Here is a 13,810-nt window from a genome sequence, read left to right as displayed (position 1 = left end):
ACTTGTCGGTGGATGAGATCAAAAACGAACTTAAGGTGTTGCTTGGCTTTGCCCCATCCCAAGTAATACCAATGAAGAAAAAATCAAACGGGAATATTTCTCGCTTTGGTTTGACTTCACAATTTTATCTGATTCATTTCAACAGAAATGAAATCAACAATTTGAAACTTTTGGACAAAGTTCAGTTTTTGTTCCATGTACGGGTAAAGTGGGAGCATTTTAAGAAACATGGCGGTAATGGCCAGAATCTGACCCAGTGCCGGCGTTGCCAGGCATTCGGTCACGGTACTGATCATTGCGCCATGGTTCCAAAATGCATGGTTTGCGGGGATTCTTCTCACGACAAGGACAATTGTCCCGTGAAAGAAGTCACCCAATTTAAATGTGCAAATTGTGGTGGAAATCACAAATCAAATTTCTGGGATTGCCCCATCAGAAAAAGGTTTTGGATTCTCGTGCTAAGCATCAGCCGAAATCCAAACCGAAATTTTCTCAAAGTCAGGTTGTACCTGCATCTTTAAATCAAACGTTCGTGCTGTCTCACTCGAACAATTCTAGAAATACCCCTACCGTGGAAAAGTTAGGTAACAACAATGGCATTTCTTATGCTAACGTCGTTTCGGGTTCATCCACGAATTTTAAATCCTCTACCAATCTTTTTGAAATTGGGCAGGTACCTCAAATCTCATTTGAAAATTTTTCTGCTGGCAACGCTTTGGGATCTTCTGATCTCGGCGATGTTACGTTTGAAAAAATGACTTTTTTGCAAAACTCACTGTTTGGTTTGATTCAAACAATGAGTAATGCTACATCCATGATGGAAGCTATCCAGATTGGATTAAAATTTGCGAATGATGTTGTTCTTACCCTGAAGTTTAATCATGGATCTAAGTAATTCCATCAATATTATGAATTTTAATGCTCGCTCTTTAAAAGCGAAAGAAAATGAATTTTTCAACTTTTACGAGTTCATAACGTGCATGTTGCTGTTATAACCGAAACATTTTTAAAAACTGGCACTTATTTGAAAAGTGATCCAGATTATAAAGTTATAACTAATAACCGAATGAATCGAAATGGCGGTGGAGTTGCAATAGTTATCCACCGTAGTATGACTTATAGCACTTTACGTGACTTTAAGTTAAAAGTTATTGAAAGTTTGGGCATTGAACTTGAAACTTCATTTGGGAAAATTATGATTGCAGCTGCATATTTGCCATTCCAATGCACTGGGGAAAATAAAAATTATTTCAAAGGGGATTTGAATAAACTTACTCGGCATAGATCTCGATTTTTGATCATCGGTGATTTTAATGCCAAACACCAATCTTGGAATAATTCAAAAGTAAATTCCAATGGTAAAATTCTGTTCAGAGATTGCACTTCTGGTCTTTATTCGGTTTTATACCCGAATGGGCCAACTTGCTTTTCTTCTGTTAGAAATCCATCAACAATTGATTTGGTGTTGACAAATCAAAGTCAGTATTGTGGTCCTTTAGTGACTCATGCTGATTTTGATTCTGATCATCTTCCAGTAACTTTTTCATTTCTCATGAAGCAGTTACCAGACCCAATAGTTCTGTGTTTAATTACCACAAAGCTAATTGGGACAGGTATCAGCATCATATTGAGAATAATTTAAATCATGATTTTGTTTTAGAAACCAAAGCTGATATTGATTCAGCCTTGGAATCTTTAACTAATGCAATTTTGGATGCTAGGAATATTGCTATTCCTAAAGTCCAAGTCAAATTTGATTCTCCCATTATTGATGACGATCTTCAGCTTCTGATTCGTCTGAAAATGTTCGCCGAAGACAGTATCAACGTTCTCGTGATCCTGCACTGAAGCGAATTCAAAAGATTTGCAAAAGGTTATTGACCACAGATTCACTCTCCTGCGAAATGAAAAGTTCGCAAGAGATGTCGAACAAATTAAACCTTATTCCAAACCTTTTGGAAACTTTCAAAGGTTCTTAAGAAACCTCAAAACCCATCCCTTCTTTAAAAGATGGTGATAATATTCTATTAACTAATGGGGAAAAGCTCAAAAACTTGCTCAGCAGTTTGAGAGTGCTCATAATTTCAACTTAAATGTTTTGAGTCCTATTGAAAATCAAATTTCAATAGAATTTCAGAATATTGTTGAACAAGAATTTTCATCAGATGAAGTTTTTAATACGGATCTGAATGAAATAAAATCTATTATCAAAAAATTTAAAAATATGAAAGCCCCTGGTGAGGATGGCATTTTTACATTTTAATTAAAAATTACCAGAAGCAACTTTAAGTTGCTTGGTCAAAATTTTCAACAAATGTTTTGATTTGGCATATTTTCCCAGTAGTTGGAAAAATGCCAAAGTAATTCCGATTTTGAAACCGGATAAAAATCCTGCTGAAGCCTCAAGCTATCGGCCCATTAGTTTGCTTTCATCTATTAGTAAATTATTTGAAAGAATAATTCTTAATAGAATGATGACACACATTAATGAAAATTCAATTTTCGCTGATGAGCAGTTTGGATTTCGCCTTGGGCATTCAACTACTCATCAGTTGTTGAGAGTTTCAAATTTAATTCGAAGCAACAAATCTGAGGGCTATTCTACTGGCGCTGCTCTTCTAGACATAGAAAAAGCATTTGACAGTGTTTGGCATAAAGGTTTGATTGCGAAATTGAAAAGGTTTAATTTTCCGATTTATATCGTGAAAATTATTCAAAATTATTTGACGGATCGTACTCTGCAGGTATGTTATCAGAATAGCAAATCTGATCAACTACCTGTACGTGCTGGCGTCCCTCAAGGAAGCATTTTGGGTCCAATTTTATACAATATTTTTACTTCTGACTTGCCTGATTTGCCCCCAGGATGTCAGAAATCACTTTTTGCTGATGACACAAGCATCTCCGCCAAAGGCAGAAGCCTTCGTGTCATCACAAGAAGATTACAAAAGCTTGGATATTTTCAATTCTTATTTGAAAGAATGGAAAATTACTCCAAATGCTGCAAAACTCAACTTATTATTTTCCCTCACAAACCAAGGGCTGATTTTCTTAAACCAAAAGTCATCACATTATAAAGATGAATGAGGTAAATTTAAAGTGGGAGGATCAAGTGAAATATCTTGGACTTGGTTTTGACAAAAACCTTACTTACAAGGATCACATTGAAAGTATCCAGGTTAAATGTAACAAATATATTAAATGTTTGTATCCACTTATAAACAGGAATTCTAGACTTTGTCTCAAGAATAAACTGTTAATTTATAAACAAATTTTCAGACCTGCCATGCTTTATGCTGTGCCGATCTGGACAAGCTGTTGCTTAACCAGGAAGAAAAAACTTCAGAGGATTCAGAACAAAATTCTGAAAATGATTCTGAAACTTCCTCCCTGGTTCAGCACCAGTGAACTTCATCAATTAGCCAAAGTTGACACTTTGGATGTTATGTCCAATAAGATAATTGATGCATTTCGACAAAAATCATTGCAGTCTTCAGCTGCATTGATCCGCTCTTTATATAGTTTATAAGTTAGTTTTAAGGTATCCCTTTTCCCTTTGTACATGTAGGACCTCCTACATTTGAAATCACTGAATAGCGAAAGCTACAATATTTCATGAATAAATGAAAGTTGCTAGTATTTAAAATTGAGGTGAAAAGTCATCGTTTGTGATTGGACACTCAATAATATTTTAACTGAATGAATGTACATGGAAAAGAAATTTGAATAAATATAAATTAAAAAAAAAAAAAAAAAAAAAAAAAAACAGGAGAAAGAAAAAAACAAAGCCTCCACGAAGTGTGGGGAGCAGCTGTTCTTTTTTTTCCCCAGCCTTGACGTCGATAAAGCAGTTTATTTTTGTTCGAGCTTTCGTTGAAGTACTTAAACAGCATCACTTTGCGCCACTTGAAATATTTCTCAAGGGAAAAGTGCTGATTAAATGTTTTGAAGCATTATTTGCTGGTATTAAATGCCAATATAATGCTGATTTAATGCCGCTATTTAGTGCTTCGCGGTTAATTGGGCAGTCATGCCAGATATACAGATAAATCTATACTTTACAGATTTTTCGATCCCAAAAATCACAAAAATCTGCATATACTAAAAAATCTAAAAATTAATTATAATTAAAAATTTTAACAATTTGGTATCTGAATTATGCTTTAAGGGTGCACAGCAACCAAGGAAGTTGTTGTCTTCTTATTCCAAAATTGACAAATTTACGGGCCCAATCCTGCAAAAATCTGATTGTAAAAATAGACAAACTATGTTGTAAATTATTTCGTAGATTGTACTCTAGGGGATGAATAAAAAAATATATCGATAGTTCCCGTAGTTTTGAAAATACTAAACTGTCTGTAACAAAAATCTTGGTACAAAAACTCTGGTTGATGTGCACCGTGAATATGATTAAAAAGCAAGGGGCTGGAAACTCTTAGAACTTTACCTAAGTATATTAATAAGTATACTTAAATAATGTTAGTATACTTAGGCTCTTCCACCCTAACATGAATCATCTTGAAAAAAAACGTCGGTGTGACGTCTAGAAATGTCACAACTTTTTTTATTTTGGTTTCTGCCAAACCCGCCAAACCTAACCAACAAATCGACGGAACCGGCAAGTTGAGAAATAGTTCCTCCAGGGCTTGAGAATCGTTCTGGAATAAATTAATCGAAAATCCCCTCTTATCCTTTAGGGCAGCGCCTAACTTACATCCGGTTCCAAAGGTCTCCCGGAGTGGTGACTTTCGTTGGCTTTGAGTGAGCTTCTGGCGATCACATTTCGATATTTTCAATGATATTATCGCAGATTATGCGCGGATACGGGGACTGTGCGGACCCGTTGCGGGAATGATTTTGGTGGAAAATCTTGCGCCTGTTGCACGGGATTATGCAGGAAGCGATTGATCACTCAAAGGACCGGCAGGCCAGTTCGGTGCTGCCGAGAGGAGAGCTTAGAGTACATTATGAGGAGGAATCCGTCGTGGGTTACTGAAGTGGGGGACCTTACTTTTGGGACATAGTATTTGTAAAGAAGATGAAGGATCTTTACGCGACCTGCCAAATAGAAGAAACACAAGAACTGGCGGGTTGTGTCAAATTTCTTCAAGGGTTTGGGAAACATTCTAGATCAATTCTCAAGTAACTGTGCTCTTGACACGGAATCCCCGATGCAAAAAGCTGCGGCGATTTAGTACCTATAGGTAAAATTGTCCCAGACCGAGGAATTGCCCTTTTCGGTATTTAAAAAAGTTGATATGCTGTCTTTCTGTCTACAGCTGGGTGATCGAATGGCGGTTCTATCATGTGAACCCTGTCGTCTTTATTAAATTTTTAGCTTTAAATCTGTGATTAAACTAAAAAACTGCCACCTCTTGAAATTTTTAATGCTCAGCGTCGTGCTCAACGTAAAGCGGTATACGCTCTTCGAAACCGGTCAAGAATTTTGACAGCTGTCAGTCGTTCCAATCCAATAAGCGAATCCGATCTGTACTACGTCATTAAAATGGCGCCTCAGGCCTAAACAAAATAATCAATGCTTCATATTGATTAAGGTTCGATGGTTGGAAGAATGTTTGAGTGTGAATTTAGGGAATCTAAGCAGCGACCATAACCAACCATGTCGCTCTGCAGGTTATCCCGGCTAAAGCAATGTATCAGTTGGTAAGAAACCGGTCAAGAAAAAAAAATCAATTGAGCAGCAACGCAAGCCAAAGCAAGCCTTAAGAAATCGCTGCCTCTTCTTTGTTTTGCTGTTCGTAAAGCTGTTTCTTGACTCCTTTTTTGGAGCTGACGACGAGGGCCAGTACCCTAACGGGTGCATACACGCAGAAAAATAAGGCAGATTTGAATCAACAAAACGTTTCATGATTTTTGTTGAATCAACGCTAAACGTCAAAGCAGTTTTTTCAAAACAACAAAAGACTTTTGTGGAATTGAGAAAATCAATGTTTGTTTCAACGCAATTTTTTTGTTGATTATATTCAACAAAAAAATGTTGATTCAAACCTCGTACAGGCTGATTCTACAAAACATTTTTCTGCGTGTAAGCAAAGCTTGTTTTAAACGAACGATTGTTACCCTGTACTGCTGTGGACCAGATGCTAGGGCTGATGTTATCAATCTGAACACACTGTAGATACTCGGACATGTTTCGCAGTATAATCGGCAGTAAATCCGGGGGTAGTGTTTTCTTGGAGTTTAACGTTTCGATCAACAGTTGCACCGGACTCGTTGGATTCAATTCAGTAAAATCACCCAGGCTCAATGAAACACTTTTGTATAGTTTTTTGCGAGATGTTTCTAAAAAAATGTGGGCAACATTTAAGATATGATTTTGACTAATAAATTTTCTATATCAATGTTATCTTATTTGAAAATGTATGACTTACCATTGCCTTGGATAAGAAATATTTGATAAAAAATTCCATTTGGAGCCAATTGATGCAGCACGCATCTGATAAACTGATGAGCAACAGACTGTGATCCACCAGGCAAATGAGTAGCACTCTCACATTGCCATGGGAAGGTTGAATGCAAAGCCACTCTGTAAGAAATCAATTCGCTGATTAACTTGTTTGAAGCTGATCAAACATTTTTAGGACATGAAATTGTATCCTATCATAATCTAAATATTTTAAGCAGTGTGTTTGTAGTGTTCGATATCGGTGTGACTCGTTGCGTATTCGTGTAAATGTAGTGCCAAGCGATTTTCGTGTTTATCGACGAAAAGCTACTTGCACATCTCTCAGAGCTTCCCGAGACATGCAGTGCTTTGTTGCCTTTAGCCACCACTAGATGTCGTCGTGGAAAGCAGCGCAGGAAAGACCAGAAGAAAAGCTTCTAGGTCTCGGAACCCTAATCTCGACCGCCATCGCTCTAACGCCATCTTCAAACCTCTCTTGTCCTAGGACCTCTAGAGGATGCCCGTTGAAACCGCGTTGGCCCGGTAGACTCTGTACTAAATTAGCACTGGAATGTTTTGGAGTAGCACAGTCAAACTCAAACTCGGAACACTTTTGTGATAATTTGTCTATAGCATGCCAAATGCATCTTACTGTCGACCCTACTATTTTTAGGACATTTATTTGGACATACTTTTGCTAATTCATTATTATTAAAAGTAGTTCTGTCTAAACAAAAAACTGCATTCAAGATTACACCCCCAAACCCCGATGATTTGTCACCAACTGTTGTCAAACGAACGGGGTCACTTTTTAGTATGACACCCCTTTTAAACGGACAGTTCGTCACTTTTTAGTTTGACTTGACTTTGACCAACCAACGGGGTACAAACTAAAAAAGTGTCGAACGAAAAAGTGACCAACCACCGGGGGTTGACTGTATTTTATCCAGAGCAGCAAAACACTGCCTCCAAATTGCCTGTTCCATAATTGTGAGATGTTATTTTGCATTTCACAATTGTGGAACTGATATTTTCACAAAAAAAGTTATCAGACCATTCATAAAACATTACTTATCTTGAATTTCATTGGTTTCAATGTGTGAAGTCATTATTTTGTAAAGAAAAATCCTGGGGAGATTCAAAGTTTGTTTACATCTGTAAGAAAAAAAGTGTTCCGAATTTGTGGACTTCAGGGGTCCACAGGATTGGTAAAAGCAAATCATTATGATTAATTACACAGACCAACAAAATTTCTGCACAGGCTCAACTCGAAGGGAAGCATGAAGTTTGGGGTCCCCAGAAACCAAGCTTCCCTGCACCGTGCGGTACACGCGGTGCACTTGTACCTCGGTTTTGCTTTGCGCCTGCTTTGTTCGGATTACACCCGTACCCGACTCACATGAGCCGAGGGTTTTTTGGTTCATCGTACCAGCGCACCACGACACTTTCGGCTCGCCGCGTCGGTTTTGTGTCTGGCACTCACCCATGGCATGTGAACCCAGCGTACGATCCACATACAAAAAAATATTTCCTTATGTTACATCATTTATTATGTAACATTTTTGCACGTCATTAAACATTCAAATTTAAATGCAATTAGATGTAAATTGGCAACAAACTATACGTAAAAACATGATTTTACGTGTGATTCAACCGTTTACGTCGAATCTCAAGTTTACATCAACTGAGTTTACATTCGATTCATTTTTTCCGTGTCGAGTAAATTCACATTTTTTTTCTGTGCAAGGTGCTTCACTCGGTACGAGCCAAGGTACGCGCCGTGGTACGCGCTGGCGGTACAAACCGGGTTCAATACCACGGCGCGTACCACGGCACGTACCGATGGGGCGAGCCGAGAGTGTCGTGGTGCGCTGGTACGATGAACCAAGATACCAACATACAAATGGGTTCAGGCTCGTACCGAAGCTAGAAAACCAAACCCGCGGTGTGCGTTGGCACTGGCGCATGGGAAGCTTGCCAGAAACACATGCACTTTTTTCATATCTTATTTTTATTAGGTCTTTTTAGGTACTGCGCGACCAGGTTAGGACCGGTGCTCATAAACTGTTAGTTTCTTTGAACCGTACTTGCAGACCAAGAAGCCAAGAACTCTGACTTGCTCAGTGCGAGTCTTGCACTTCAAACTGGGTGCTGAGTTCGCAGAAGATTCTCCACAGTTCCACAGAACCGTAGAGCTCCTCATCCTTCGTGCCGCAAGCGTCAGCTTGTCCTGTGGGTCGAGGGTGTCAATCATTCATTCCTGCTCCTGTACTGACATACTCAGCATCTCTGCCTTTCGTACCCTCAGCATCTCTGCCTTTTGCATACCGTATCGACTCCAATATTGGCTTCATATTGGTGCAGTATAAGAAGTGAATTGCCTTTTGGTTCCAAACTTTGAAGAGAACGGCACGAAAAAGTGAAGTTCTGTTTTTGGAACGAAAAGCAATGGCTCCTGCGCTGTGGGTTCAGTTCATTTTGAAGAAAGAGAACGAACGCAGAACGGGTTCCGTTCAAATTGCATGACTGCCTTCAACGCGCACGTCACAAACACGTCTACTCTTTCGAAGCTGTCGTAGCCGAAGAATCAGTCACCTTTTCTCCAAAGTGTGTATGATAAACTAGTGCTGTTCACTACTCTCAAATATTGTATGCAATTTTTGCTTCTATGCAACAGCAACGAACCGCCCTAATTCTGCATACAAACTTAGGAGAAAAACCATTCGGCCTGATTGATTGTACTACAAAAAAAAAAAACAGGTAGGGGAAAGTGGGGCAAGTGTTACAAGCTAAGGAAATGCTCGTTAAAACCCATTAAAAACATTTATTAATCAGTCCGATTTTTTGAAAATCGTCTTATTCAATGATATTCAAGGATTAATTAAAAATCAGGTTTCTAAAAAATCCTGTTTTGTACCATAAAAATTTATGTTAAAATAATTGATTTTCCGTATGTTCTACTCAACTTGTGGTGCAAGATGAGCAACCCGTTGGGGCAAGAGGAACAATGCATGAAACAACATGTTAATTTACTAACAATTGAACTGTTATCACTTAGACACATCAGATTAGAATGTATTTGAATTCAATTCAGTTTTTATTAGGTAAATAATTAATTCACAATTTGTTCTGCAATTAATCCTAATAGAGATTTGGAGGACCTTTCAGCTATGTGTTGATAAATTTGTCTTTCGACATACCGTAAACTGGGGTCAATCGGGACACATGGGGCGAATTGGGACAGCAGTTTTAACCATGTTGGAGCACAATATTTTGATTTTTCTGGTTGGTTTCGGTTAGAACAGACTCAGGCCAACAAAATGTGTTCATCCATTTCCAAATTTAAAAGCTTGAAGTTCTCTAAAAACTGCTGTCCCTATTCAGACTGTAGTCCCGATTCACCCCAGATTACGGTAATTAGTTTTTCTAACGGCTAATTACAAGTAGGAAAAAGTTCAACAAAAAAAAACCTACGAACTTGCTATAGAAGGGGGATAGTTAGAGGAAAACTTAAAGCTAGATCACAAAATGATTTTGTCTGTTGACGTCGAAGAGCAGCGCTGCACGAGGCAGCTTACCCTTGTACACGTATTTGATCATGAGCTCTCCCAGAGCCATGAACTGTTCTGCCTTGTTCCGGCAGGCACGAAAACGGGTTAACATTTCCCCCACTAGGGCGAAAAACTCTGGCAGAGTAAATAGGTCATCGCCGGAGACGGTTGCTTGTTCCGGAACTGCACCGCTCGCCGCGGTCACGCTTGCGTAGGAACCTCCCCAGCCGGGAGGAAACGTCGGAGTAATCCGATCTGACGCGCCTTGTCCAGCTACAGGAACGGTTGGGTTTAATCTTGGAGGTGGCCGGGTTGCTGGAAGCTTCTTTTTCTTCTTAGCCTGCTCCTTGAGGTAGGCTTTCCGCGCGGCACAGCCACGGAAGTTCGCTGTATGGTTTCCATCGCAGTTCGCGCACTTCTCCGTGAAATGCATTTTACCGCACTTAACGCAGCGCGGCGGGAGGTTGCAGTTTCTTGAGCCGTGGCCGAATATTTGGCAACGGTGGCATTGGGCTGCGTCCGTCGATTTTTTTGAGTAGTACCTCCAAGTTACCCAGAAACCGTCCAAACTTTTTTTACGCCGGAGATCCTGGAGCTTGACGGTACCACGATCGAAGTAGAGTAGGTACAACACGTGGGTACCCGTCACCGTAGTCGTCATTGAGAGCACTTTGATGTCCCGGGGGTGAACTTTTGCGGTTTTTTAGGTCCTTTTAGAAATTAAAATCTCAGGTTGGGACCGAGGGTCAACATTACATGATTGCTTCCTAGATTCTAACTGTCAACACTAATGAACTCCAAGATGGTCGAATTCTCGGCATAGTGTTTACCGATTGTTCGCAAGAAAGGTACCAGAGGTTCCACCATCGCTCTTGTCGGTTCGCTCATCGTCGACAGAACCAGCACCACGATGCTGGAAAACGGAATCCTTATTCGAGTGGTCTTGCAAGCGTCCTTCTGTGGAAGAGGGACTTTCAGTTTTGCCGTCTCCTGGTGATTCTTTTTTGAGCCCGCCGAAGGGAATGCTCGGATGAAATCTTCCTTGTCCGCTGGGAGTGTAGTATCCTTCGAAACTTTTCCAGTTTTGCCGAGTTGTTTCCGAGGTTTTTCCTTGTTCTTGCGAGCTCCCTCTCTCGAGAGGAAAGTCAGCTCTTCGCCGGATGACTCATGTTCCGGTTCCTCGTCCGAAAGAACAGCGAATGGATTCTCGTTCGTGGTTGTAGCTGCAGCTGATTTGACGATCTCCGCGAAAGATCGCTTTGAGCGCCTCTTCAGTTCCAGCTCCAATTTGTTCGAACGTTCCCTGTACTTGGGACAGGAACGAGTTTCGTGCGGAGCCCCTCCACAGAGCAGGCACTTGTTTTCCAATGCTTGACATTGCTCGTCCTGGTGCTTCTCGCCACACTTGCCGCAGACCTTTTTGTTGTAGCAAAAAGACTTCGTATGTCCCAATTTTCGGCAATTCGTGCAGCTTATGACCCTGGGGTGAAACATTCGTACGGGGAGTCGGAGTACCTTGTCAATTAGCAGGAAATCCGGAAGCGCTGTTCCGGCAAACGTAACACGGTACGAACTTGAAGGAATGAACCGTTTGTTCGCGCCCTCGCCCTCCGAAGTTGCCATCCGTCTGACTTTGATGATCTGGACTGTCGGCAGGTTCGCTTGAGCTGGCCAACTCCGTTCAGAATCTGTTTCGCTGTCAGTCCTTCCTCGCTCACCACTCCGTCGATTTCCACCGAACGTGGTGGAATCCATGCCCGGTACTCGACGCAGAATCGCGGATCACAAACGATGTCGTTGGCTTCGTTCAGATTGTTGACCACAACATTGAGTTTGTTCTGGTTCAGCTTGGTCACGTTGGTCACTCCGGGGTAATGCTTCCACAGGTCGGCTGAGATCCACATCGCATTCAACGGTTTACACTTCGGCCGGAAGTAAACAATCCATTCATCCCCTTGGCCGGCCAGGTACTTGCGAACGCGGGGTGTGACATCCGGATCGTCATCCCAGTCATCCTTTTTGTCCGTCGGCGGTTGCTTCTCTGGTTCAAACCAATCCGGTTTCTCCCACACACTTTTGTTCGTAGCTTTGTTTCAATAGAACAGCCTTCCTTCCTTGGTCTTTTGGACCGTCCAATCATTTCCCGCCTACGCGGCCGCTGCCATGGCCGTCGGCGAAGGTAAACAAAACACCACCAGAAAACGCGCTAAAAATCACGACCGCTCACTACGAGCGCTGACGAGAGAGTGTCCATGTATCCTTGCAGGACTATTTTAACCGGCACTATTTCAGCCGGGTCGAATTTGAAGTATTTCACGTTGTTCGATTTAAGAACGACAAGAACTTTATCAAACCCAGATTTATCAAACGTGATTACTTGGACATTCTTCTTCCCGATCTTCAAACAGTAACTAAGACCACCCATCATTAGCTCGTCCACGGTATCTGCTAACGTGTCGACGACAAATATCGGCGGAGGTCTTCTTCCTTTCGTCGCAGTTTTGCTGGTTTCAACTTTATTCGTCCCGCGTGCAGGGTCGTCGTCGTCGTCGCTACTGCTGGTGCTGCAGTCGTCTCCATTGTCCTCATTATCTCCACTCAGCGACTCGAATTCGTTGTGTGTGGGGACGGGGGTGACGGAGGGAACACCTGAGGCCTGCCGGGCTGCCTTAGCTGTCTTCACATACGTAGCTGGTACGGGCTGCGATAGTGTGGATGCAGCTTTGTAATGTCAATGCCTTCCAACGCTGTCGCCGCGGTGGAAGGCTTGATTTGACTATTGGCCGAATTGTTTTTAGTACTGTAATCTGGGGTGAATTGGGACTACAGTCTGAATAGGGACAGCAGTTTTTAGCGCACTTAAAGCTTTTAAATTTGGAAATGGATGTACACATTTTGTTGGCCTGAGTCTGTTTTAACCGAAACCAACCAGAAAAATCAAAATACTGTGCTCCAACATGGTTAAAACTGCTGTCCCAATTCGCCCCATGTGTCTCGATTGACCCTAGTTTACGGTAATCCGGCCAGGAGATGGGTTCCGCGAGGTCCCCGGTGCTGCACTCGAGTTGCCATGCCTAGCGCCACGCTTGGGCATCTCCCGCGGCGTGAAAAAATCGAAAATTTTACGGAGCACTGAAACTGTGTTTCAGTGCAAATCATTGGAAGGGACACTACTGATCTAGGAAAAAATGAATTTTGATAAAATGAACTTAAAATCGAACCCACAGGCATATTTGGACGCGGATGACGAATTAACAACAAAACGAAGAGAGATGGCTGCAGAAGAAACAGATGAAGAAGATGAAGATGTCATAAAAGCAAAATATTATAAAAAAAAGTGTTGTGAGATAACTTCTAAATCCCTGGAAGAAGAGGACGAAGATAAACTTGAAGAACTTGATAATTCACTCTCTAAATATTCCGCTAAATATTTGAAACATAGACAGAAATCGTTAGAAAAAAGGCATGGTAGGGGAATATCAGCACTTTGATCATGAATTACAGCTTTCATAAAGTGTTTTTGACTGTTCCAGAGTAAAAAATGGCTTAAATAAAAGTGAGCAAGCAACTCTCCATTGTTGAAGTATTTAAAAATGTTGTAAAATGTTGTAAAATTTTCTGAGGATTCCAAATATGTCAAAATTGAGACCAAAAAGTGCCGCTATGGAGGCCTAAAGGGCAAAAACTAACGTTGTAAAATGTTTGTTCTAGAAAAAACTATGAGAAAAACTGCGATTGGCCAAAAAGTTAATACCGTAGGCTTATAGTCCATGAAATTCCATAACTTTTGACCTATGGGAGTATAGGTGTTGGAGGCTGTTGCCAAAAGTTATTAGGGTTTTAAAAAAATCCA

The 13,810-nt window shown here is 40.9% G+C and overlaps 1 protein-coding gene across 10 annotated transcripts in view; it reads right to left on the bottom strand.

Moving 5' to 3' along the window:
- Window positions 1–13,810, bottom strand: part of LOC6045498 (protein unc-79 homolog) — a 279,959-nt gene that overhangs the window by 72,502 nt on the left and 193,647 nt on the right. For all 10 annotated transcript variants that reach the window (XM_038254242.1, XM_038254241.1, XM_038254239.1 and 7 more), the window contains 2 exons: window positions 6,393–6,547; window positions 6,082–6,303 (listed from right to left, as the gene is read on the bottom strand). In XM_038254242.1, the coding sequence (XP_038110170.1) occupies window positions 6,082–6,303; window positions 6,393–6,547 (377 nt within the window). The remainder of the gene's footprint in view (window positions 1–6,081; window positions 6,304–6,392; window positions 6,548–13,810) is intronic.

The sequence above is a fragment of the Culex quinquefasciatus genome, chromosome 2, assembly GCF_015732765.1.
Source record: "Culex quinquefasciatus strain JHB chromosome 2, VPISU_Cqui_1.0_pri_paternal, whole genome shotgun sequence".
Classification (NCBI taxonomy): domain Eukaryota; kingdom Metazoa; phylum Arthropoda; class Insecta; order Diptera; family Culicidae; genus Culex; species Culex quinquefasciatus.
Note: the sequence above shows the minus strand (reverse complement) of the source record. Positions and strands in the feature narration are given on the sequence as shown.